Source organism: Neolamprologus multifasciatus, chromosome 2 (assembly GCF_963576455.1).
Source record: "Neolamprologus multifasciatus chromosome 2, fNeoMul1.2, whole genome shotgun sequence".
Taxonomy (NCBI): domain Eukaryota; kingdom Metazoa; phylum Chordata; class Actinopteri; order Cichliformes; family Cichlidae; genus Neolamprologus; species Neolamprologus multifasciatus.
Genome location: NC_140440.1, coordinates 5977523 through 6002428, shown reverse-complemented (window position 1 = coordinate 6002428; position 24906 = coordinate 5977523). Strand labels below are relative to the sequence as shown.

Here is a 24906-nt window from a genome sequence, read left to right as displayed (position 1 = left end):
CTTTGCGATGCATGGCGCTCCCTTCACCCCACCAGTAAGGAATATACTTTTTTCTCACATGTTTATCACTCCTACTCTCGTCTGGATTATTTTTTGGTCAGCAGCTCACTGCTGAGCGACATTTCAGACATTGAGATTCATCCTATAGCTGTCAGCGATCATGCTCCTGTATCTCTAACACTAATGCACAAGAATAATACTATGCCAAGTAAAAACTGGAGATTTAATACATCACTGCTTAATGATGAAGACTTTATTAAATATTTTAAAAAAGAGTGGACTTCATATTTAGACTTTAATGACACTCCCGGAACATCAGCTTCTGTTTTATGGGAAGCAGGGAAAGCTGTGATGAGAGGTAAAATAATTTCTTTCTCATCACATAAAAAGAAAAAAGAAAACAAAAATATTCAGGAATTAGAAAAAAACATCAAATCACTAGAAGAAGCCTACGCGTCCCACCAAGATCAGGAAACATTGAACAAAATACGCAAAACAAAACTAGAATTAAATGAGATAATTGATAGAAAAACAAAATTCTTAGTACAAAGACTACGCTTACAAAATTATGAACATAGTAATAAATCCGGTAAATTTCTAGCAAACCAGTTAAAAATAAATAAAGAAAAAACAACTATATGTGCTGTTCAAGATTCATCTGGGAACACAATATATGAACCGAAACAAATAAACAACATTTTCAGGGATTTCTATAAAACGTTGTATTCACCACAAATAAACCCATCTAAAAAGGAAATTGATCAATTTTTAGACAACATAACTCTCCCAAAATTATTAGAATCTCAAGCAATGGCACTGGATTCGCCACTGACATCAGGTGAACTCCAGGAAGCCCTGATAAATATGTCCAATAATAAGGCTCCAGGTCCAGACGGCTTTCCTGCAGAATTCTACAAAGAATTCTGGACGATTCTAGCACCAGTTTTTTACAGAACGTTGTTAGAAATCAAAGAAAAGGGCAGACTTCCATCAAATATGAATTCTGCAAACATTAATCTCCTGCTAAAACCAGGCAAAGACCCTGTATATCCCTCAAGCTATCGTCCAATATCCCTTATTAATGTAGACCTCAAAATAATCTGCAAAGCTCTCTCGAAGAGACTAGAGAAAATAACCCCCCTCTTAATTCATCCTGACCAAACTGGTTTCATAAAAGGTAGGCACTCATCAACAAATACACGTAGATTACTTAATTTGATAGACTACTCATACAGTAAAAACCTTGAAACTACAATATTTTCCTTAGATGCAGAAAAAGCGTTTGACAGAGTTAACTGGAAATTTCTATTTGCAACTTTACACAAATTTGGTTTTGGATCTTCTTTCATCAACTGGTTAAAAATATTATATAATTCCCCAACAGCTTGTGTCAGAACAAATGACCAGACATCCTCCAGCTTATGTCTCCTGAGGGGCACCAGGCAGGGATGCCCACTCTCCCCTTCACTGTTTGCAATTTTTATCGAACCACTAGCAGCAGCAATTAGACAGAATTCAGCAATTAAGGGCATAAAATGCAAGAACGTAGAACATAAAATCAGCCTTTATGCTGATGATGTGTTACTCTTTCTCCAAAATTCACAAACCAATATCACTGTGGTGATTGAATTGATAAACTCTTTTGCAAGAATATCAGATTACTCAATTAACTGGTCAAAATCTACAGTCCTTCCTATTAATTGCTGCTTCCATAATTCCTCTTCTACTCCACTGCAATCGGGAAATATAAAATATTTAGGTATTAATATTTCTCCCAAGCTTGCAGATCTAACTAAATTAAACCATACCCCACTTTTAAAGAAAGTAGAAGGTGATCTGGCTAGATGGAAATGTCTACCCATATCACTCATGGGAAGGGTTGCTGCTATAAAAATGATGGTATTACCAAAAATAAATTATTTATTCTCAATGATCCCAACTAAACCGCCGCAAGATTGGTTCAGATCTCTAGATTCATATATGTCCAAATTCCTTTGGAAAAATAAGCCCCCACGTATAAGCTTAAAAACACTACAAAAGACCAAGGATAAAGGAGGATTAGAACTACCTAACTTTCAGCACTACTTCTTAGCCAACAGGCTTCAGTTTATCTCAGGATGGCTAAAACATACCCTCTTAGATGAACCTTGGCTAGATGTAGAACAAGCACTTTGCAATAATCTAGAGATTTCAGATCTACCATTTATCAGCTCAAACATCCAACGACATGAATGCTTCAAAAGCATCAACATCAGCTCTTCTTTGACAGCATGGTGGGAGTTTCTGAAGTTGACAGAGTCTTCATTAATCCCATGCAAACGTACACCTATCTGGAACAACCCTGACATATTACAAAACAATAATATGATAAACTTTTCAGATTGGAATGGTAAAGGAATCAAATATGTAGAACATATACTAGAAGGAACAGAATTTATTTCATTTGACAGACTAGTTACACAATATGGGATCAACAAGAAAAGATTTTTAGAATATCAACAAATTAAATCCATAATAAAAAAGAAATTTAAACTGGGTCAAGTTGAACTACAAACACCACCAAGTGTGGTTCAATTTTTTACTCTTAAAACCCCCAAATTACTATCCAAAATATACAGAATGCTTTCTAAAACAGATGAATCAATATCACTTCCTATTGCAAAATGGGAAGCGGATTTATCAGTTAACTTAGACCAAAACTTCTGGTCTCAGATTTGCTTAAAAACCTTTCATCTAATCAGAAATCCCAGTCTTCAATTAATTCAATACAAAATACTACATAGAGTGCACTATACAGGTCATCGGATGTTCAAGATGGGCTTTGCATCTACCAACAACTGCTCACACTGCCAAACCAATTCACCGGACAATTATATCCACGCTCTTTGGTTCTGTCCACCAGTTCAGAAGTTTTGGCGCGAGATATGTGAAGACTTATCAAAGTGTCTGAAATGTAACATTCCAACTTCCCCCTTAGTGTGTTTGTTGGGCAGCTTAGATAATGTCACTTCAGAAAAGAATATAGCCCATATGGTTTTCACTGCTCTATGCATAGCCAAGAAAACAGTCCTCATGAACTGGAAAAATAAAAACAATCTTAATTCTAACCAATATAGAAATTATCTATTAGATTACATTAGTCTTGATACAGCCTCTGCCACCACATCAGATCAATCGCTCTGGGCTCCTCTGATCAGCTCCATCACCTAGTGGGGGTGGGGGGTCATATTTTGGTCTCGCCTTCACTGTTGTGATTGGTGTGGGGGTAGGGTCAGGCTTGGGGCGTCGGGGGGTTCCCCGGGAGCATCTTCCTTGGGGGGCTCAACCCGGGGTAGCGGTCATGGCCAATTAGGGGCTCTGTTGGCTCTTAGGTGACGGCTTCCTCGTGGCTACGTGCAGCGGGTCTAGGGGAGGGTCTGTGCTGACGGACGGGGGTTACTGACCTGGTAGCCTGGCTGCCCCTGGGTGGGTCCGGGACGGGCGTGAGGTTCTGGGGGCGCTCCGGCTCTGGCCTGGGGCCCTGGCCGGGCCTCGGGGGCCTGGGTCCTGGTTGGTGTGTTGCCGGGGTTGTGGGCCGGTGGGTATATGGGGGCCCGCCACTGGCGCAGGGTGCCGCCGGTGCGCCGAGCCAGCTGGGGGGCTCTTCAACTGGTGGGGGGGGGGTTGTCACATCTTGCAGGGGCTTTCCTCTCTCAGGAACTCTCTCTGCAAGAGGGGGAGATACAGGAGAGGTGGAGGAAGATCTCAGCCTGGGCGTCTATTGTCTTATGTAGTCTGGAAGATGAGTGGATGATGGGGTGGGTGCAGTTTTCTCTGTTGTGGGGTTGAGTGGACTGCCCCGGGCTCTGTGGGGCCGGGCGGCGCCGCTGCGCTGGGCCCCGGTTCGGATGGGCCTGGGCCCCCCTTCCCTGGTGGGTCGCGGAGTATGGGGGTGCCTACTGGGGTCAGCGGGGGAGCTGGCCCCAGGGAGGGGTCACTTGCTCCTCCCTTCCTTCCCTCCCCATCTCCAGCTGCCTCCCTCTTCCCGCTCCACCACAACCACCCACACATGCAGGGCCTTGGAGTAGGGGTGTGTCACCAGGGTGCAGAGGAGGTAACCCCCCCCCCCTCTGTCCCCTTCTGGCTGCCTCTGCCTCAATTTTATCCCGCAACTTAGACATTCACATTACTCACATTCTCATTACACATAAATATAGGATCTTGGGGGTGGGCACGCTACACGGAATCCCAATTACCATCAGGGTGTACACCTCACCCCCGGCGTCGTTGCCCACCTCTCAATTTTAAATACACGTAGACATTGAGGGCTAGCAGGAGGGACTATGCGCTTACCTGCTGCTCTCTGGCAGGTAGCTCCATGCCCTCCTGGGTTTTAAACGCACCTTAGAACACACATACATCAACACTACAATGAGCGGGTGGAGGGAGGTTAGGAGTCTTCTCTCACCCTCGTTCTCTGCTTTCTGCTGGAGCAGGGGGGCTAGGAGGAGGAGTTGGCCGTCCGACTGGGGTCCGGAGTGTGGGGCCTCCCTGCTGCTGCGGAGTCGGGGCGGTCTGCTTCTCCCCACTGCAGGAAAAAGGGTAACACAACCTGGGTCTGGGTGCAGTTCCCCCCTCCAGGGGCAAGGGTACCTAGACCCGGTTCGTAGAGTACGCTTGGGGAGTGTGATTGTGTGTACAGCGTCTCTTTATATCTGTCTCCACGTTGGTTGAGTGTGGAGTAAGTGCATATGAGAGCATGAGGGTGGGAATGGATGTTTGTATCTGTGTGTGCCTGTATGTCTGTGTCTGTATGTCAGGTTGGGTATCAGATGCCACCTCTCTGAGGACAGCTCAGGCCCTCCAAGGTTTGGAGGCCTATCTCCCCCCACCACTTCCCCTGCCGGGGGCGGACTCCCTCAGACGTCGGTGCGTTGGTGGTTCTTTGTGTCCGGGGGTGGGCGTCCGGGTACACACCGGCTCACTCCTTGGCGGCTGCTTATCGGGGCCTGGAGCCTGGGGCTCGCTTGGGCCACTTCGGAGGTGGGGTGCCCCCGGCCTCTCGGCCTGGGGCTCGGTCACTCAGGCACAGCTGGCTGCCGGCGGAGCTCACGGGCACGTCACTGCAGCCCCCCCTGGCTTCTGCTCCGTGGCTGCTGGGTGACCCCTCATCTGGGACTCTCCTCAGCTCTTTCTGGGACAGTGGCGCGGCTGCCCCTCTGTTGGTCTTCCTTGGTCTCTTGTGTTCTGGGGGCCTCTGGATGTCTGGGGTTTTGATCTCCTCCATACCTGCTTCATGCCCTGGAGGACGGGGCAGTGGCCCCCCACACCCTCTAGCAGATCATTACATGAGGGAACCTTTTAAGAAAACAAGCGCGTCCATGCTCACAGGTGTACACACGGGTGATCACACACACAAACTACACCCTTTTTGGCTCCTACCTCAATGCACACTGTGCTGTCGATCTTACGTGCTGCACAATAATGTTTAATATTTAGTATTTACTGTCATATTCCCATATATCATTGTGATGTGGTTTATTGTATTACTCTCGTTTTCTTCTGCTTGTTTTCTTTTTTCTTTCTCAACAGGTGATCCAGGTGATCGATATATGTATTTTTTTTATTTTTTTTTTCTTCTGCTTATTCTGTTGGTTTTTGTTTTTTGCCCTTCTCCCCCGTCCCTCTTCTCAACTGTTTTTCTTCCCCTCTTTCTTTCTCCCTTTTCTTTCCCCCAGTCAAGTCTGTCCCGTATTCAGCAAGTGAAAATAAAATAAAGAATAAAAGGTGAATCAAATGGACCATTACGGCAAAGCTGGGATGGTCAATTTGGTAAAGAAAATCCGTTGGGCATCTTTCTTCGCCTTTAGACAATAATTCTGATGGCAAAAGAACCAAACGGGACAGGCAAAAAAAAAAAAAAAAAAAAAAAAAAAAAAAAAAAAAAAAGGAAAGTGTAAGGAAGAGAAAGTCCAGATCTTTGTGTTAAAATGCAGCAGTTACCAATAAAGTTCAAATACATAAATAAACATGACCACAGGTCAGGTTTAAGGAAATCCTTTAGAGCAGCAGTGGGGAACTCCAGGCCTCAAGGGCCGGTGTCCTGCAGGTTTTAGATCTCACCCTGGGTCAACACACCTGAATCAAATGAGTAGTCAATTTCCAGGCCGCTGGAGAACTTGAGGACATGTTGAGGTAATTTAGCCATTTAAATCAGCTGTGTTGGATCAAGGACACATGTAAAACCTGCAGGACTCCGGCCCTCGAGGCCTGGAGTTCTCCATCCCTCCTTTAGAGGAGTTGACATGGTCATGATGCTGATTCAAGAACACAGCACAAACTTCAGTTTTTCTTACTCATATAAGAACTTGTTGAAGCTTGTTGGAGCTCTGAGACTGCTGGCCTCTAGTGTGTAAACTGATAACAATAATGATATAATAACACCTGAGCTGTAATATTGTTACATTCTCACAGGAGAATTTATAGTAAAGAGTAAACATGATTACCGCTTAGCTGTAAATATGTGATCATAAGGGATTACAGCTGCAATAAGGCGTCATTAAGTTTGTTTTTTTCGTTTTTAATTTGTCTGTCGTGTTTGTTTTAGAATAATCTCAGTGACGTGAACTTCTACGGTTTGACCTTTAAAGGATGTTAAGCATGAATGACGTCTCTGCTCAGAAGCTGTGTGTTTGGCTTTTTTGCCTTATTGCCTTTTTGACTGAACGCAGTGTGGAAGCACTGTGAAAGTGCAGTGATGCCTCTTTGGTCACGCTGCTGCTGTTTTTGTGAAAGAAGCTGCCAGAGAATCGTTTCTGTTTTATCTGGAAACACTCGAGTCTTTGCGTTTAGAACCAGCTGACTCTCCCTGTCGCCTTAAATCGCCTCGCCGATCGCCGCGAGGGAGTGTGAGACAAGAAAGCCTCTGTGTTAACTTTACTGTTTTGCTATAAAAGCCTCTTTTTCCCGGGATTGTTTCTTAGACCTCGGTGGGATTATAAAAAGTCTATTGACTCCCAACAGTAAAAATAAGCCTTTAAAGTGCCGTGTGAGGAGATGAGCGTGGATCGTTTTTTTATGGCACAATAAAGAGACAATGGAGGCGTGGATGGGTTTTCTTAACTGAAGGAGTGGGACCTCATGTGTTTATCACATGCTGCACAAACCCCTTCAACAAAGTGCATCTTTTAATGCTTTTTTTTTTATTTTGACCCTGAGATGTGTGGGATGTTTTTCTGGCACTATGATCATGTGCTCCTGCTCACTGCACAAAGCTGCAGACCTCCACTGGTCAGTGTGGATGGACACATGAGGAGCTTTTATGCTTCTGGACAAATCTGTCCTCGTTTGTTTGCACCATCCTTCTGCTTTTATATGTTCAATGACACAAAAAAGTTAAACGCACTAACATAAAACCTCACTTCTGTTTTGCCCTCAAGCATCAAACTATATCACTGAAAGAACGAAAACAACATGTTAAAATGTCCAAATCTGAATAGAGACTTGCTGTAATGTATGTTTGGAGACGGCGATACTGCCAAAAGGACAGAAGGCCGAGCTGGAGAGTTTTGTTGGGAGGGACAGCTCAGGATGGAAGTTTGCACGCGTGCAGAGGAGGGATGGTGTTAAAGATGGAGCTGCGAGGCAGAAGGAAGAGCTCAGAGAAGATTTGTGGATGTGGTGAAACAGGACATGCAAAGGGTTGGCGTGACAGAGGAGCATGCTGGGATGATCTACTGTGGCGACCCCTAAAAGGAGAAGTTAGAAGAAGAAGAAGAAGAAAACGAGTCCTTTGGTTTGATTTCTAACCGCTGCCTCTGAGGCTCAGAAAAAGGTGATTAGAGAGACGTAACAGTATCTAGTAAGTTGTTACTGTTGGAGCATTTTTAATGACATCATCACTGAGCTCTGATTAGCAGGTGTCTGTATCTGTGTGATGGTCACACGGTCTGTGGATGCAGACTGATCACTCCGCCCTGTTCTGATGAAGTGTCAACATATAAACCGTTACCAGTGTATAAGTTATGAATCAGATTTTAGTGACTTCCCTGTTAAAATAAAGAATTCATTATCGATTTCTCTTTTTTCCTGACAACTTATCGAGCATTAAACAGACGGCCGTAAACTCGCATGCAGCAGCAGGAACCCTCTGAGCTCTGACACCTCAAACAGCTGAGCGCTCGCTCTGTAAATATCGAGCTGTGTGTTTAGCAAACCTCGTCTGTAAACACACCGATTCAGTTCACCGCTGATTGCTTTGTTCTGTTTCTGCGAGCGCCTGAAACTCGCGGCGCGCTCTCTTTCCCACCTCGCGGGCCGAAGGCGTCGATGGAAACCTGCAGAGCTACAACCTTGATCCTGCTGGATGTGCTTCCTCTGTGTGTGTCAGAGACAGTTGTTACCTGTTTAGTGTGTGTGTGCAGCGTAAACACACAAACATTCAGTGTTTTTTATTCCACAAACAGGCATTTTACAGGTGAACAGACGATGAGATCAGCTCCACGATTAAGGGAACAGTTCCCCCCCCTCTGGTCATTCATTCATTTATTTTCATTCTTTCATTGTTTTTGCCTCTTTGTCTTATTTTTCTCTATTTTGTAGCTTTTTTGTGTATTTGTGGTTGTTTTGTGGACCTTTGTGGTTCTCGTTGGATAATTGACTTTCATGAAGAAACAAATACACGCTGCCTTGTCTTTGCCACTTATAACACACACGTACTTAAGAAGGAGAGGTTCACTCCAAAATCACATCTACATATTTTGCCTCTGGGCTGCAGCGTTGTTTATCCAACACAGTCGTGTTTGACTTGCTTAGCTTTGCCAAACTGACTTTCCTTAACTACAGTGAAAGTAAATGGCGCTTGTATCTGTAGAAGAGCCCAAAGAATACACTTGAAAAACATGTGGTTACTCGAGAACATCCACAAGGCTGTGAGCAGTCTCTGACAGAAACAGAAACTAAATTAGTGAAATAAAGTGATGAGAATAAGAAAAGACAGCTGTTTGCAGCTTTACAGCGCTGTGCACTTCTCTCCACTGAAGAGTAAATGTCTTTTAAAGCTGGTTCTCGATGCTCTTACTGGTTTCACTGGGAGGAGCCACACCCATGCAGCATTACATTTACTTACATTGCCGTCCTGGATATTTTCAGATGAACTGATCTGTGTGTGTAACCCTCCACCTCTGCTCAGCGATGGAGATGTCCTCCTTTACTCTCTGAGGGGAGGCATGGTACATGTGGACAGGTGATGTGCAGTCTTTCTAATGTCCAGCAGGGGGCGACTCCTCTGGTCAGTCTTCCTTTTGGTCTCAGCCGCTGATTTTAGGGGAGAAAGGATGAAACAGCAGAGTGTGATTTAGGGCGGAGCTACAAGTCGCTTACACTCGTTCCGACCGTAACATCCAACTTTAAAACACCAGCATAGCAACAGCTCCATAGCGACCCATTAACCAATGGATGATGTCACAATGGCGTGTGTGCATGTGCAGTAACTGTGTGTGTGTGTCTCAGAAGAAGAGGTGCAGGTATACTTGCATTAACACATTAACTCCTCCCCCTCTTCTTCAGGTGGAGGACGAAGCAGAACCTGGACTACTGCTTCTTGATGATGTACGCTCAGTCTAAAGGAACCTACTACGTCCAGGTAAAGAGAAACAGAAGAAGAAGAAGCTCGGCGAGCAGCTGCTGGTCTTTCTCTCTGTCTGTGGTTATTTTTAAGCATTTCGGTCGTTTCATGTGTTTGTGCCAAAATCCTGGGGGTGGGGCCAAAAATAAATGAATGAATCTGACAGTTGAGATAAATTGTTCATTCCGCTTCACGTCAGAGTGAACGCTGCGTGTTTATCGGTGTATTTTCTGGTAAATGATTCGTTGCCGTGTGGTGAATAAAAATTATGCTCACTGCTGCATCTTTCCTTTAAAACTAGTCTGCTTTTCCAAAAGCAGGATTAAGGAGAAGGGGGCGTGCTCAGAAATGATCAGGATCATGTAAGTGTAAATTCAGATGACACGTCCTCGTATGTTTGCAGAGCTCCTGGGAGGACTTTGATCTCCTCTTTGCTTTTTCACATCTCTAATCATTTTGCATGTTTTCACTCTTTACTCCGTATTTTGGTCTTTAGGTTGAATTTTTCGTTAGATTTTGGTTGATTTGGCGTTTGTGGCTGTGATGTCTGGTTTGGAGACGGAGGCCAATGTCACATTTTCACAGGGAGTGAGCATCGTGGAGGGGAACAGAAACGTGTCCATCACAGGGACAGCTCAGAGTCAGAGAGGTCGAGATTGTTTGCACATGTGCAGAGGAGGGAGGGTGGGTCTACTGGAGGAAGGAGAAAAAGAGGAAAAGCTCAGAGAAGATTCATGGATGCAGTGAACGAGGACATGCAGAGGGGGATGCTGGGATGGGAGGACATGCAGATGACCCGCTATGGCGCCCCCTAAAGGGAGCAGCTGAAAGAAGAGCAGGAAGAAGAGTCTGTGGTCATTTCAGGTTGCATCTTTTTGTCTGTTTTAGTTCGTTTTTCGTCGTCTGGTCACATTTGGGTCAGGCTGTCGTTTTACTTGGTGGTGATTTTTGGACACGTGTTCCTCAGGTTTATCGTCTTTGTCCTTTTTTTTCACATTTTGTTTGTTTTTGTGTATTTGGGTCATTTCAGGTCTCATTTTTAGTCCAGTTGTATCGCTGTGGGATTGTTTTGTGCCTCATCTTGGTCATTTGTGTTCTTTTGTACCCTTTTGAAACACATTGTGGTTATTTTCTGTTTGATGTTTCTGATTCAGGTCAGATTTTGGTCAGGCTGTGTCTCTTTGTAGGCGTTTGACGGACGTCACGTTTTGGTTGTTTTTTGAGTCTCGGAGTAAATCGGGTGTGGACGGTTAATTTCCCGAGGGGTCACATGAGGAGATGGGACTGTTATAGAGGGTCACGGCAATAAGCCTGTAAGAAGATAAAATTAATACTGAGCAGAACTGAGTTAAGGTTCTTGGTGGGGCCCTTCACATCAGTCTCAGCTCCTCGTGCGGCCCCTCGGGAGCGTTAACGTGACCTCACGTGACCTCTGAGCTGTCAGCAAGCAGTCGTCTCTCCACAGAAACAAAACGAGTTGCGCTCTGAATGCGATAACGTTTTAAGATAAAAGGTCTCTGTGATGTAATCCCGCTGGTGTCTGAAGCTGATGATGAAACTGTTGCATTGTGGGTAGACTAATGGACGCGTCACTGTGGCGCTGTCACAGAGCCTTTGTTCCCTTTAAAGATGAAAAGAAGAAGGACTCGTCCCTCATCCTCCTCGTCGACATGTGGGACAGAAAGGCGTCTATCTGAATAAACAGGAAATGAGAGGAAGTGATCTTTAGCTCACCTGCTTCCTCGCGACCTGCAGACACCCCGGCGTCCTCCAGAGGTCTTAAAAACACCTCATAAACATATATGAGGCTCTCAGGCTTTCTGAAGGAGACAGAAAGCCTTCACACTGAAGCCGGTGTTGCATTCAGGTGCGTCTCACCAGCTCATGAATTAAAAGCGTCCCGTGTCACGTCCTGCTTCTGATATTTTCTCTCATGCTAATAAAAATTAAATGAAACCTAAAAGCGCAGGCTTCATGTCTTTGGCTCTGCCGTCCGCTTCGTTACGCTCGCTAACCTTTAATTATCTGAGCTCGGTGATGATAAAGCTGCTGATGCGGAGCAGCAGAGGAGAAGTGCAGCGTTTAAAAGCACACCAAACTATCCTACATCTTCCCAGCCCTTTAATCTCCTTTTCCTTCTTCTTCTTCCTTCTTTTTGTTCTTCTCTTTCATTTCTTATTCATAATGGTTCCTCCCTGGATTCTTCTTCCTTCTCCTCTTTACTTCTTTTTCCTCTTCCTGGCTTCTGTTCTTCTTCTTCTTCACAGCTTCTTCTGTTTTTATCTTTTTTCTGTTCAGAGCATCAGATCACACTTTCAGAAGCTCTGTTTGACTTTTCGGCTCTCAGGGCTTTTATTTTGAATATAGATCCTATTCTCTCGGTCATTTCTCACTTCCTGCCCTCCTCATCCTCACCTGACAAGGCTTGCTTGTGATCGTGGTGCATTTATAGAGTGTTTTGAGTGTTCGTTTAAAATAATCAGCGTAAAAACTAAAGAAAAATGCACACTTTTTACTGCTTAAAGGTGACGTCTGTGAAATACTGTTGAAATGTTGTTTATTCAAAGCCTGAATGTTCCTGGATGTGGCTGAATTTTAAAACCAGCCTATTTCGGCGTTCGAAGGTCAACCAAAGAACAACTGAACGAAAATACAGAAAGTGACGACCAATAGATGTGAAACCGTCACAAAGACGAATAAATTCTACTGAAATGATGAAAGATGACATTTTCCTCAAAGACACAGCAGAATACCTGAAGACAGGTGATGTCAGAGGTCGAGGCCGGCGGGAGGTGTTTGTGACAAACAAATAAAACCTGCATTTTCCAGCGTTTTTGGACAGAATGGCGAGCAGGAAGCTCTACAGATGGATGTGCCGCTCTGTGCGCTGGGCTGTCGCGAGCCGCAGACTTGAACGCTGGTCTGCCTGCCGGAGCTGAGCCCGGTTATTTTTCTGGCTACTTTCCTGTGATGGAGCAGTCTCGCCGACATCATCTCAGCCGGCGGCGGCGGAGCTTTGGCTGCTCCCACACGAAGCTTTCTGACAGGAACACGGACCCGACACGCTGTTTTGACACCTAAATTCTCTCTGAACTTTGCAGAGTTTTTGCTGTCTGCACGGAGCAGCGGTGAGGCGAGGAGGTGGAGGAGGTAATTACTCTGTCGACTCCCCCGGGGACGAAACAGGAAGACGTGTGTCAGGAGGCTGGCGTTTATGGAGCGTCTTCTGCTGGTTTGAGATCAGGAGCAGGAATGTTGAGTCTGGCTTCTCTGCTGAAGTCTTACTGATTCCCTCGCTGAGACGAGGCGAGAGGCGGAAACCCTGTTAAAGTTTGCATGTGCATCGCTTTCTTAATAACAATAAAAACTCTGAGTTTTTATTGACATTTTTCTCACAGTCTGATGGTTTTTGGAGCCACCGTTTGTCTTTTACCGATTTATGTTTGCATCTTTGAACTGTGACTGACTTTTAATGCTACAAACTCAGACAGCTGATGAGCCTCCAGAGAGTTCCTCTGGCTCTGTGCTCCGTGATGTCCTGAACAGGTTTATGGATGTTTATCTGTGTTATAAGTAATAAAAAAGCAAGATCCAGACTTCTTGTGAAAATGTCTGATTGGAGGGTTTTAAATGATCTGCCTCTTGCTTCCACCTCACCTCTCCCTCTGTTCCCCTCTTGCTTCTTCACATTCATCACATTTATTATGATCTTCATCTGAGGAGTTCATCGAGGCGGCCGTGGTAATTTTGACATTTCGTGCGTGTTAACGTTAAGCAGGCTTTTGTTTTTTGTTTTGGAGGGCACACACACACACACACACACACACACACACACAGAGTTAAAGGAGGAAACTAAACTGTGTCTTTCTCTCTCTCTCTCTCTGTTGCAGTTAGAGGACGATATAGTCGCTCGCCCAAACTTCTTCACCACCATGAAGAACTTTGCGCTGCAGCAGCCGTCGGAGGACTGGATGATCCTGGAGTTCTCTCAGCTCGGCTTCATCGGTGAGTCGCAGCGCTCGGCTCCACCAAGGGTGGAGGAGACCCCCCCTCCTCAGACGGCAGAGGAGCAGAGAGGAGGGTCTGTTGTTCATTCGATGGTCATCTCTGAGAACTTCCCGGAGTTGTCTTCTTTTAGCTTCTGAAGGGAACAAACACCTGAAACACAGCCTGCAGTTACAAACACACGGTCAGCACAGCGCACAAAGTGTGTCGCTGCCAAACGTCTTCGACAGCCAAGCTTTCTGTGAGTTGGCTGGCTTGATAAAATGTAAGACCTCAGTCAGAGCTGATGGGTGGTGATCCTCTCGCTCTGCCAGGCTTCAGTCACACAGGCTCAGCGACTGGTTGGCAGACACAGGGGAACCACTAGAGCGATGTACCCTGGCTGTTATCAGGTTATCGTTGTGTTACTTTATGTAATTACATAAATTTTTCATGACCCCCAAGGTTTTTATTTTTATCGCAAAGCACTTTGACTTTTACATGTGCTGTATAAATAAATGATACTCACCTACTAGGGAAAAAGGTCTGTTCTCCAACCGGTTGGAGAGTGGTTGGTGGAGGTTGCCGCCTATCAGTGAGTGAAAGTGATCACCAGGAAGTATGCAGTGAAACACCTCTGGTTTGAAAAGAAGACAGGTTTGTCATCATTAACTACCTGCTAAGCGAGGTGTGAAAAGTGTGACACAAACTGAATATGCATGTTAGCAACCAAAGCAATCAGAGTTTTTAGCCAGAGACCAGAAATTTCCCAGGGGTCAAAATCTCCAGTCCACGCCTTTTAAAGCAAAGCGATGTGTTTCACATGTCCTTTCACTCTTCCTCTGTGCCGCCTACTCCAGTCAGAGACATTATCGAAGGAACTGTTCATAAAGATTTATAAGTAGCATAAAAATCAGCAATAGAGCACTGATGAAGTAGTGTCTAATCCTCTGCTTTCTCTGGTTAATACGCTTCTTGTTTTAGTCAGTTTGCCGTTTGTAACATGATGTCTGTTTACATCATGTTACAAACCTTTAACGTGATGCGTTAAAGGTTTGTAACCGGCCTTTAACGTGTTGCGGATAAATACAACAAAATAAAACTAGTACCGGTACCGAAAAAAGAAGATTTATTCATAACACACGTGAAAAGACCAGGAAAACCGAGTTAACGATAAAAACGATAACAAAATAATGCTGAAAACCGATAAAACCCCTGAAAACCATACATTTCACACCTGAGCCTCAACTCTCGCGGCCCGGTACCAAACGACTCACGGGCCAGTACCAGTCCGAGACCCGGGGGTTGGGGACCGCTGCCATAAACAGTCCACAGACATGAGTGCTGCGTTAATCAGTGATGTAGAACAAAGTGCTGCATGAGTCTATGGTTAAAATGTGATTGTAGGCTAAAGTGCTTTGAGTGGTCAGTAAGATTAGAAAAACACCATAAATGCAAATGCATTACATCTTTAGAAAGGCTCTCAGCCTTCCACTTACTCTCGTTTCTTTAATATTTTAAACTTATAAGTTGTAATTAGCACTGATGGATGCTTTTTATTTTCAATAATCGTAGTTTCTCATCCTGGGCTGACATGCCGGGCTCTCCTCGTCCTCCGCCTTCGTCCTTCTTTTTCTTTTGCCATTTTTCTGTTTCAGCTCTGATGCCAGTCCTTTTCTTTGTTTTGAGTCATAGTCTCGAGGGAAATGCATTCACCACCTCGCTGCCCAAACCTCCGTTTTTTTCCATAAGCCGTGTCACTCTAAATAAAAAGCCGTGCCTTCTGTTTCTCTGTCATCAGCCAGGTTTGCTTCAGCTGCAAAATCTTCTTTCGCTTCTCTCTCAAGCCAGATTCACACGTAGGTGTTGCAGGCCTGATGTTGCGGGGGTGTCTTTGCTTACACGATCATCATATTTAGGTTTAATTAGCCATTAGCGTGATCCAGACTAGCTGACTGTTAAACTTTATTCCTGTACCCAAGAACAAGAACTAGCTCATTCTCTCAGGACATCCACCCCTGAGAGGATGAGAATATCGTGATTTGAGTTTGATTTGAACAGCGCTTGCATTTTAAAAGTTAAACTTTTCTCAACTTTTTAAATGGAGGAAAGCACAGCGACAGTTCTGCAGTTCAGCACAGCTGCGTGTGACATCACCATGATCAAAACAGCTGGCTGAAAAACTCTGGGGCATGAAGAACAGACGCTCTGATGAAGGACAAGAGGAGACGGCGACTAATAAGCAAGAGGAAGTGGAAACAGCTGAGAGAACGAAACTCAGCTGAACTAAATCAAAGAAAAAGACACAGGGGAACAACTGACTTTCAAAATAAAGCAGGAAGAATGATAACCAAATGGGGAAAACACATGAATGGACTTAATACTGGAGGAATGACACAGTAGGATGAAGCACTGAGTGTCAAACAGACGGCTCGGTGGCCAGAATCAGCCCATCAAAGAGTCTTAATTCGGCCGACTGGACAGCTGTGGAAAAAGTGAAGGAGGGATTACATTTTTACAGCGTCTCATACTATACTGGCATTTCCATCGCCTGGGTCAACACACCTGAATCACATGATTAGTCATTACCAGGCCTCTGGAGAACTTCAAGACATGTTGAGAAGGTAATTTATCCATTTAAATCAGCTGTGATGGATCAAGGACACATCTAAAACCTGCAGGGACACCAGCCCTCGTGGACTGGGATTGGGGACCCCTGCTCTAAAGCAACCAGGAACTAGGAACAGACTAAATACACTAAAGAACAGGCCAGAAAGATGCAAAGCTCACAAATACGACCCAGGACACGACAGCTGAATCCAGCTGAGTCCGCGGTAACGGGAAACACTCGTGCCGGTTGTCCTGCTGAGCTTGCTGAGAACATGAATGCCAGAATATCACTGCAGATCATCTCAACTTTTTCCCACCAGATCGGGATGATGTCAGCGAAGAGCGATGACATCGTGCTGTGACATCATGCTGTGACATCGTGCTGTGACATCGTGGAGAAAGATTTTATCAAGATATAAAAGTGATGGAAAACTGACATCAGGGAAAATTGAATCTGAGCTACTGTTGGGTTTTGAAAAGAGACAGGGATGTGAGCAACGCTTTCGGCCACGCTGACCTCGTTTTATTTTGGTCTGAATTTAGAGATTTGCTTTAACACATCTCTCCTGATTTCTTTTCAGAACAAACATTTTAAATTATTTTGGCGGGAAAAGTTAAAATTCCAGTCAGTGTAAACATGAGTGATCTGTAGCTCAAAAACATGACGTGGAAGCTTAAGTCATATCTGTGTAAACCGATAAAGAGCCAGTCTGAAGTTTCCAGCAATAAACAATAAATATTTAACTTTGGTTTTTGCAGACCAGTGTAATTAATACTGATTCATACATATTCACACATATATAAAAACAAAAGTTACCAGAGAGCACATTTCAGGGATTGAGTGGCCAGACAATGGAGGCCGGACGTTTCCACACCTTCCAAGCTTCACGATTGAGGCGACGATGGAAGCAGTGAGGTTCGCTGCCTCTGACAGGATGTGAAGTTTCCATCTGACTCATGAATTAAATCCAGCAGATTAATTGAGGCATCAGCCTGCATCTGATCTGCCTTCTAATTATTCTGTCAGGTCTAATCAATGAATTCTTCCTGGATCCAATCAGCTGTCGGCAGCACGTGGAACACCGGCGTTATTCGCCTGGAATCAGAGTCAGGATTTATCCTCAGAACTGTTTCCAGCGCTGACAGATAAGCCGATGTAACAGAACCTGAAATCGCGAGATCAGAGGTTTCGTCACGTTAACACGCTCGGTAATTAAATCCTGAAGCTGCTACCTACTAATCATGTATTTGTGCTGAAAGCTCAGACCTTCAGTGCCCAAAAAGTAAACTCTTCTTCCTAACCAGAGCCGCCGTTAATTTGCTTCGACTGATGGTTGATCAGGACTGAAACAGCTGCTGAGAATAATCCATGTGTGATTTAATGTGATAAATTCCCACGGCCCTCGCAGCTCAAAGAGCACGGAAAACCTGAAAGTAAATTTATATTATTAAAAACAAAAACAAAGAAAAAACACCTAGAAATAAGGACTTCCTTGGAGATTTATATCAAAAGACCTGACACATAAATTAATTTCAAGAAAATCAAACCCAAGCTCAGTCTTTCCAAACCAACATAAATACATAAAAATACAACAGAGGTGGACTGAGGTAGAAGGTCGATCCATAATTATCTTTATCCAGATCCAAAATCATCAAAACTCACTGAATTTTTACCAGGTTTTCTGAGTCGGGTGTTTTCAAATGCTGCACATTAAAATAGGAATAAACAACATGCTCACCCCATGTGGACAGTATTTTGACATTTATAATGTTAAATTCAATATTACAGTTCTAAATCCTGAGCAAGATGGTGACAAACGCACGTTTGACCAGCCAATTAATGAAAACTAAACGGTGAGTAAAAGTCAAAAACATTACAAAGCAAAGCGTCATAAAGATGCCAGTGTCAGGCAGATGCTGCGGACAGTGACCCAGAAAAATGAAACCAGTCCTCAACTGGTTGGCAAGTGGTTGCCGGGTGAAACTGGTTGCACAGAGTGTGCTACACTGAAAACATCCTTTTGATTACTTTGGTCATTAGCAGATTCCCACAGGGAAGACCAGCTTGTCTGAAAACACGCTGAGCGGTAGTGAAACCTTCAAAGTAAAAGCATAATTTTTACATTGAAGACAAAGGGTTGCCATTTCAGGCATCACATGGTTCACCGAAGCCCAGCGAGTATCTGGTGAATGTTTGCAGATGGCCAATTTCCTGACTCACTGAAAAGGGAGTTTTCCTTATCACTGTCACCAAGTGCTTGCTCATAGGGGTTTATGTCATTGTTGGGGTCTTCTCTGTATTATTATATGGGCTTTATCTTACAGTATAAAGCACCTTGAGGTAGGGCTGTTTGATATAACGATATATATTGGATGACGATATAAAAACGTCTACTGTTTCCTATTATGCTATTGTTTGTTTCGTGGTGTCATAAAATAAACTGTTTACAGCAATATTTTTCATCGTTTTGACGGTCACTGTAGTGGCTATATTAATTTCTTGAAGTTCTCTTATATTTAATATAACCACACTATGGGCGGACAAGTGCCTGTTTTTACGTGTCGTTTGGCGCTTTATAAATGAAATTGAACTAAACTGAATTGATCTGGTCAGTGTCTTCCATACAAACACACTCCATACCACTTTGCAACCAGTTTCTCAGAGTCCAAGACAACAACCTGTAGCAGCCACTCATCAACTAGTTGGAGAATGCTCATTTTTCCCCAGCAACCACAGGTTACCACGGGGTCACGGGCCCATCTTCAGGCCTGCGTGACTAATTTCGTAGCAGCTCCCAGCAAACACTCACAACAGTTCAGGGAAGACAATTTTTTCCTTAATGACTGATGGTTGTCAGGCAGTTACCACATGGTCTCTGAGGACTGTGTGACTGAGGACTTAATTACAGACACTGTGGGTAAATGTTTCCTACATTACGTCTATGTACAGGGACCAGCATAAAAAATTTCTCCTGATGTTCTGATGCTTTGACTGTTTCTGCTGCAGTCCTTTTTTTCTGGTTCGGATGCAGACGTCTTCATTCTCAGTGGAGAGGAAGACATTATGTTCATGAACAGCTCCACGTGAAGTGTTTGGGTATTGCTGAATGTGACTTTACAGAAACTGCTTGTTGACCACAGCTGGCTCTATGTCAGATTCTTTCTTTTGATGTAGGTATCTGATAAAAAATATCAGCAACATCACACAGCTGCACAAAACTTTTATTCCCATCTCGCATTTTTGCAGCTGCATCCTCATTGCTGAATCATTGCTCTTCTATTGACCCCGAGTATTTATGATGTTGTGCAGCGTTTGGTTCTGTTTTGACATGTGACAGAAGGTTATCAGCAAGAGTGAAAGGGCAGGTTTACAAGATGGTAATGAGACCTGCTCTGAGGGATGTTTTGGAGATGATGGAGGCTGGGCTGGAGATGTTAACATGCTCATTGGGAGTGAGCAGGATGGACAGGATTAGAAATGAGTCCATAAGAGGGACAGCTCCGGAAGAGTGGATATACTGGAGCTGCCTGGCAGGAAGAAAAGAGGAAGACCTCAGAGAAGATTCATGGATGCAATGGAGGAGGATGTGTGAAAGAGGAGGATGCTGGGATAGGAGGAGATGGAGGCAGATCATCCACTGTGGTGAAACCTGAAAGGAGCAGCTGAAAGAAGAAGAAGAGGAAGTGTTCTGCTTTTGGGTCCTCTCCACATTAAGCTTGAAACATTGACATATTCCTTCATGAGTCCGGTTAAGAAATGCTGATGCGCAGTGAAAGTGGATTTGTACACGTGTCGGCGAGTCTGAACGTTTCTCAGGAAGCGCGATACAGCTCGGTACAAAAAGCTACCAGGCTTTGCTGAAGCCTTCAAAGTGAGCCGTATTGTTTTGATGTGTTAAATCCTCTCGCTCTTACTGTCCCCCATTTTAATACAAAGCCTCGGGACTAAATTGCTTCGCGGGATCTCTGGAGGAACGTCAGTATTTATCCAGACAGATCCGTCTCCACGGAGATGCTCTGCAGTCATCGGAACTCCGTCTCCCTCGCCGCCTCGTCTCCGCTTCAGGCGCAGCTTCTCCATCAAAAGAAATTAAACATTTTTACTTGTGAATTATTGATCGTGCTAACTGCAGAGCAGAAAACAATCAATTATCATTATGTGTGTTATGAAACCCAGAGGGACGCAGAAAACAATCCAAACGGATTTATGTTCTTGGCTCAACAGGAGCGTCAAAGTTTTCTGATGAAAATCTCTTTAACGCTGTTATTTAAGAGTGGAGCGTGCTGTAGGTGAGGGTACACTCATGTCGCTGTGTGTCTGCGCTGCACGGGGACATCATTAAGCGAAATCCTCAGATGTAATCCTGCTGCTGCGGGAGGCTGATGAAACTGTTGCTTTGTGGGTCGTGTGACAGTGAAGTTAATGAAGGGGTGAGAGTCGCTCTGTGCCTTCATCACACGGCCTTTGTTCTCCTTAAAGAGGAAAAACTGTGTTGGGCAACAGAAGGTGATGAAGAGCATCCAGCTCAGGGTCACGCTCGCATCAGCCTCTGATAATAATGGAAATAATGAGGGTGATTAACACATTAAACCAAACAAGTGCAATAATTATTTAAAATTAAAACACGATGCGGTTCAGAAGTGTTTGCATGATTCTTGGCACCGTGTGCCACTACATTTAGTTTGAAATTGTTATTTATTTATGTATTTATTTATAATGTATGAATAACAGAGAATAAGCTGATATGATGTGCTTTCATTATTTCGGCAGGTGTCTGTGGGCGTTCGGTAAAAGCACATCAACACAATACGCTCAATAAACTTCTTGGCTGTGAAAGTAAAAAAAGTTTCTATTCAAATTTAATTTATGCCTCAGGTCTTAAAATGACATCATAAGAGTTTGGAGGATTTTGAATATTTTAAAGCTGTTAGAAGCCCAAACTTTTCATGTAGCATCTGCCACAGAAACACCAAGACGGACTGTTTCTTTGAAATATTTTCTCACGTCATAACGGATTTTAATCATGTGCTCAACAATTGGATCTCCGGACAGATTTTACAGTTTTTGTCACATTTGCTTTGCTTAAATTCTTTCCTCATATCCGCAAAAACAATTATCGTCTGATTAGTTACGGCCGATGTGATGAGCTCTTTTAGGGTTCAAAGGTAAAATAAATTTAAAAAAATTAAATGATTATTTCTTCTATAAAGGTAAAAAAAGAATATCCAAACCTGTGTGAAAAAGTAACACCTTGCTAAAGTATGAATTAACTGTGATTAAACACAGTTTCACTGTCGTACCCAGGCCAGATCACTGCTGCATCACAAAATCGCTTAAGTAGAAACTGTGTGACAAAGTAAAGCAGACTAAGAGATCTCAAAAAGCAGCACATCATGCCACAATCTAAAGAAACAGCTGAGAAACAAAGTCTCTGACATCTATCAGCCTGGAAAGGGTTACAGAGCCATTTCTAATGCTTTGGGGTTCCAGTGATCTACAGTGAGAGACATTATCCACACATGGAGAAAACCTGGAACGCAATGAAGCTTCCCAGGAGCAGCCGGTCTTATTCCAACTATTCCAAGAGCGCTCGACTCATCCAGGAGGTCAGAGAAGAACCCAGAACAACACTGAAGCACTGCAGGCCTCACTCGGCTCAGATAAGGTCAGAGGTCATGACTCCACCATAAGAAAGAGACGAAAATGGCCTCCATGGGAGAGTCCAAGGAAAAAAATCACTGCTGAGCAAGAAGATCACGAAGGCTCGTTTCACATCTGCCAAAAACATCTGGATGATCGCCGAGACTTCTGGGAAGATATTCTGTGGACTGACGAGACTGATGAGACCTGGAAGGTTTGAGTCCCGTTACATCTGCATCAAACTAACAGCATTTCATAGAAAGATGACGGCGACAGTCAGACATGGTGTGTAGTGTGATGGTCTGGGCTGCTCTGCCGCTTCAGGACGACTTAAATTCTGTCACAAATCTGAATAAATGCCAGTAACCATTACACCAAACCAAGCTATCATTACTGTAAACTTCACATGAAATTAGCCTGTTTATTTCTATGGGGACTTGCTCATGCTGCTGCTTCCTCTAGTGGACATTAGAGGTACTGCAGTCACTAACCAGCAGCATCCAGCACTGAGAACTGAGGCTACTATCTGCCAGTGTTTAGAAAAAACAAAACAAGAAATAGTTTGGTGTTAGATTTGTTTGGAAATCTTGAGATTGATGTCGGTGTTTTAACAGCATGCTGCTGTGTGTTGAGCTGCTCCAGAATAAATCAAAGCAGAAGAAGAAATGAAGCAGAATGAGAGGCAGAAGCAGTCAGCGGTGATGGGAGGAGGGAGGATTTGGAGCTGGTGTGTCTAACATTTCCTTCAGCAGTCTGTTTGTTTTCTGAATGAATCGGTTACAGGGTTCACCTGTCTTTAACGGATTTTGGCAGCGTTTCGCCTGCCTGCTTCTGCTGGCTCGTTCAAATTTGATTTGATGGAAAAATGATAGCGAGGGCTACAGAAATAGAAAGAGGGATGGAGGTGAATGCAGAGGGAGGCGTGTGAGATGGAGAACAGCATGAGTCTCATCTCTGAGGTGGATGATGTTGATTTCACACCTGGATGTTTGTGCTCATCTCTGACTGTCTGAGCATCACAGACCTCCTCCTCCTGCTCCTCTTCGTACCTCCGGGCCTCCCTCTGGTCCTCGGCTGTGACCTTACGAATCTTCCCTGACCCTGAGTCGCCTGCGAGCAGTGGCTGCTTTAATAAATTCATCAGGGTGAAGCTGACTCACTGAATTAAATCAGACTGAGGGAGAGCTGTGGCGCTGCGGGGCTGCTCTCTAATTCAACTGTTTGAATTTGGGTTTTGCATTTGCTAAGTTTAGCCCCTCTTCAGCCTCGTTCACATCTGCAGGGGGTAGTTTTTTTTCCGATGCCTCGTCGAACATCCGACCCTCCAGAGGCTCAACTGTCCAAATGTATCAGGGCGGAGTAGAAGGGGCAGGAGCATGGCAGAGCTCTCTGCTGGCCTTTTAATTCGCCCTCGTCATTGTTTCAGTCTGTGGAGACTGTGCGGCTCACTTTCTGACCTTTCGTTTGTGGAGAAGGTTTCCTTCAGCTCGGCCTGACTCTGCAGAGAAAACAACAGAAACAAGCAGACTGAAGAGCTGAGTGACGAGAAGTTATTTCAGGCAGCTGGATGAACTGGACAGTGGCAGTGGCATAAAGCTCCAGCTCCCCTCATGCAGCGAGGTGAAGTAAAAATGTGATAAATCTGAAGGATAAGCGACCCCTGCTGCACTATTCTAACATGCCTTCAGATTTCAGGAGCAGCTGAACAGAAACTAACAAGATAATTATTGAAAATAAACCAATCAGCAATCATCAGGCAGAGAAAGCGAGGCTGCTTTAATTTTGAATAGCACAGCTATTCGTCTGTAGGCAGCAACTAGTCCACCAGATACCAAAAAGTAGGGATGCACCGATACCGATACTGGTATCGGGTATCGGGACCGATACTGTAAAAATGTGGTATCGGTTAACTCGTAAAAGTTAACCGATACCACGAACCACGAACTTATTTCATTAATCAGAGGGTGGATTGTCATTTTTGTTGTAGTTTTTTAGATTGGCTACTAGGGGGACATCCTCTGCTAAACAGGCACAGGGTTAGGCGAGTGAGACTGGCGGCTCCAGATAAAAAAAGAGAAACTGGAGGCTGCTGTAGCTAGGCTAAACAAAATGTCAGCAGTGTGGACCGGAACAGCCAACTTTAACTCAGGTTTTGGAAAAGCGATGAAAAATGTCAAGAGAAAATCCACGGGCAGTTAAAATAACAGAGGCTCTGACTCATTTTATTGCTCTGGATGACCAGCCAATGCCGGCCGTGGAAAACATAGGATTGCACCGTCTTCTCAGCATACTCGAGCTGCGATATGAAATTCCCAGCCCATACATCAGGGAGATAATGGTGCCAAAACTTTCTAAAGAGGTAAAGACAAGCAGTGTGTGCGATGTCAGTCCTTGGTTTAACGGCACAGTGGACTGATGATCCACGGGCAGATGGGGAGTTTGTTCGTCAATGCCAAATACTTTCGTTATTTTGTTTGTTTGTTTATAATATGGACACTCTGCAATAATTTAAAAGTTTATTTTATTCTCAAACCTAATTTGTATTTATTTTATTCCAAACAGAAGTGTTTATTTATTATTCTGAAAGCTCGAGACAGTGCCAATAGTTCAGTGATATTTTGTTAAATTACAATGTGGAGACTCTGCAATAATTTAAGAGAAGTGCTTATTTTTCACTTGAAATTTTTTTGTGGTCATTTTTATTAAGATATTATTTATTATCGGCAGAGAATAAAATAAAACCTGTCTTCCAATTCATTGCATTTGTGTGTATGTGTGTGTGGTAGAAGTATCGGTTTTTGTACTCGGTATCGGCAAGTACTCAGATCCAAGTATCGGTATCGTATCGGTTTGAAAAAATTGGTATCATTGCATCCCTACCAAAAAGTAACCAAAAGGAACAGCAAATAAGCAATGATTCCAGTTTTTATTTTAACTGGTATTTCACATTTAGAGTTGTGGTCAGCATTTTGCATCCACTCATGAACAGCATGAATATCGTTGTAATTTGGGCTTTTAGTGAGCTCTTGGAATGGCTCTTTTTCCAGGGTGGAAGGATTATACAGCA

At 44.0% G+C, this 24906-nt stretch overlaps 1 protein-coding gene across 2 annotated transcripts in view; it reads left to right on the top strand.

The window, feature by feature from the left end:
• The window catches only part of mgat4b (alpha-1,3-mannosyl-glycoprotein 4-beta-N-acetylglucosaminyltransferase B), a 122826-nt gene that overhangs the window by 71658 nt on the left and 26262 nt on the right, over positions 1-24906 (top strand). For both annotated transcript variants that reach the window (XR_014869525.1, XM_085133685.1), the window contains exons 7-8: positions 9547-9622; positions 13495-13609. Coding sequence is in view for 1 of the 2 variants with exons in the window: in XM_085133685.1 (XP_084989811.1) it covers positions 9547-9622; positions 13495-13609 (191 nt within the window). In the remaining variant the exon portion in view is untranslated. The remainder of the gene's footprint in view (positions 1-9546; positions 9623-13494; positions 13610-24906) is intronic.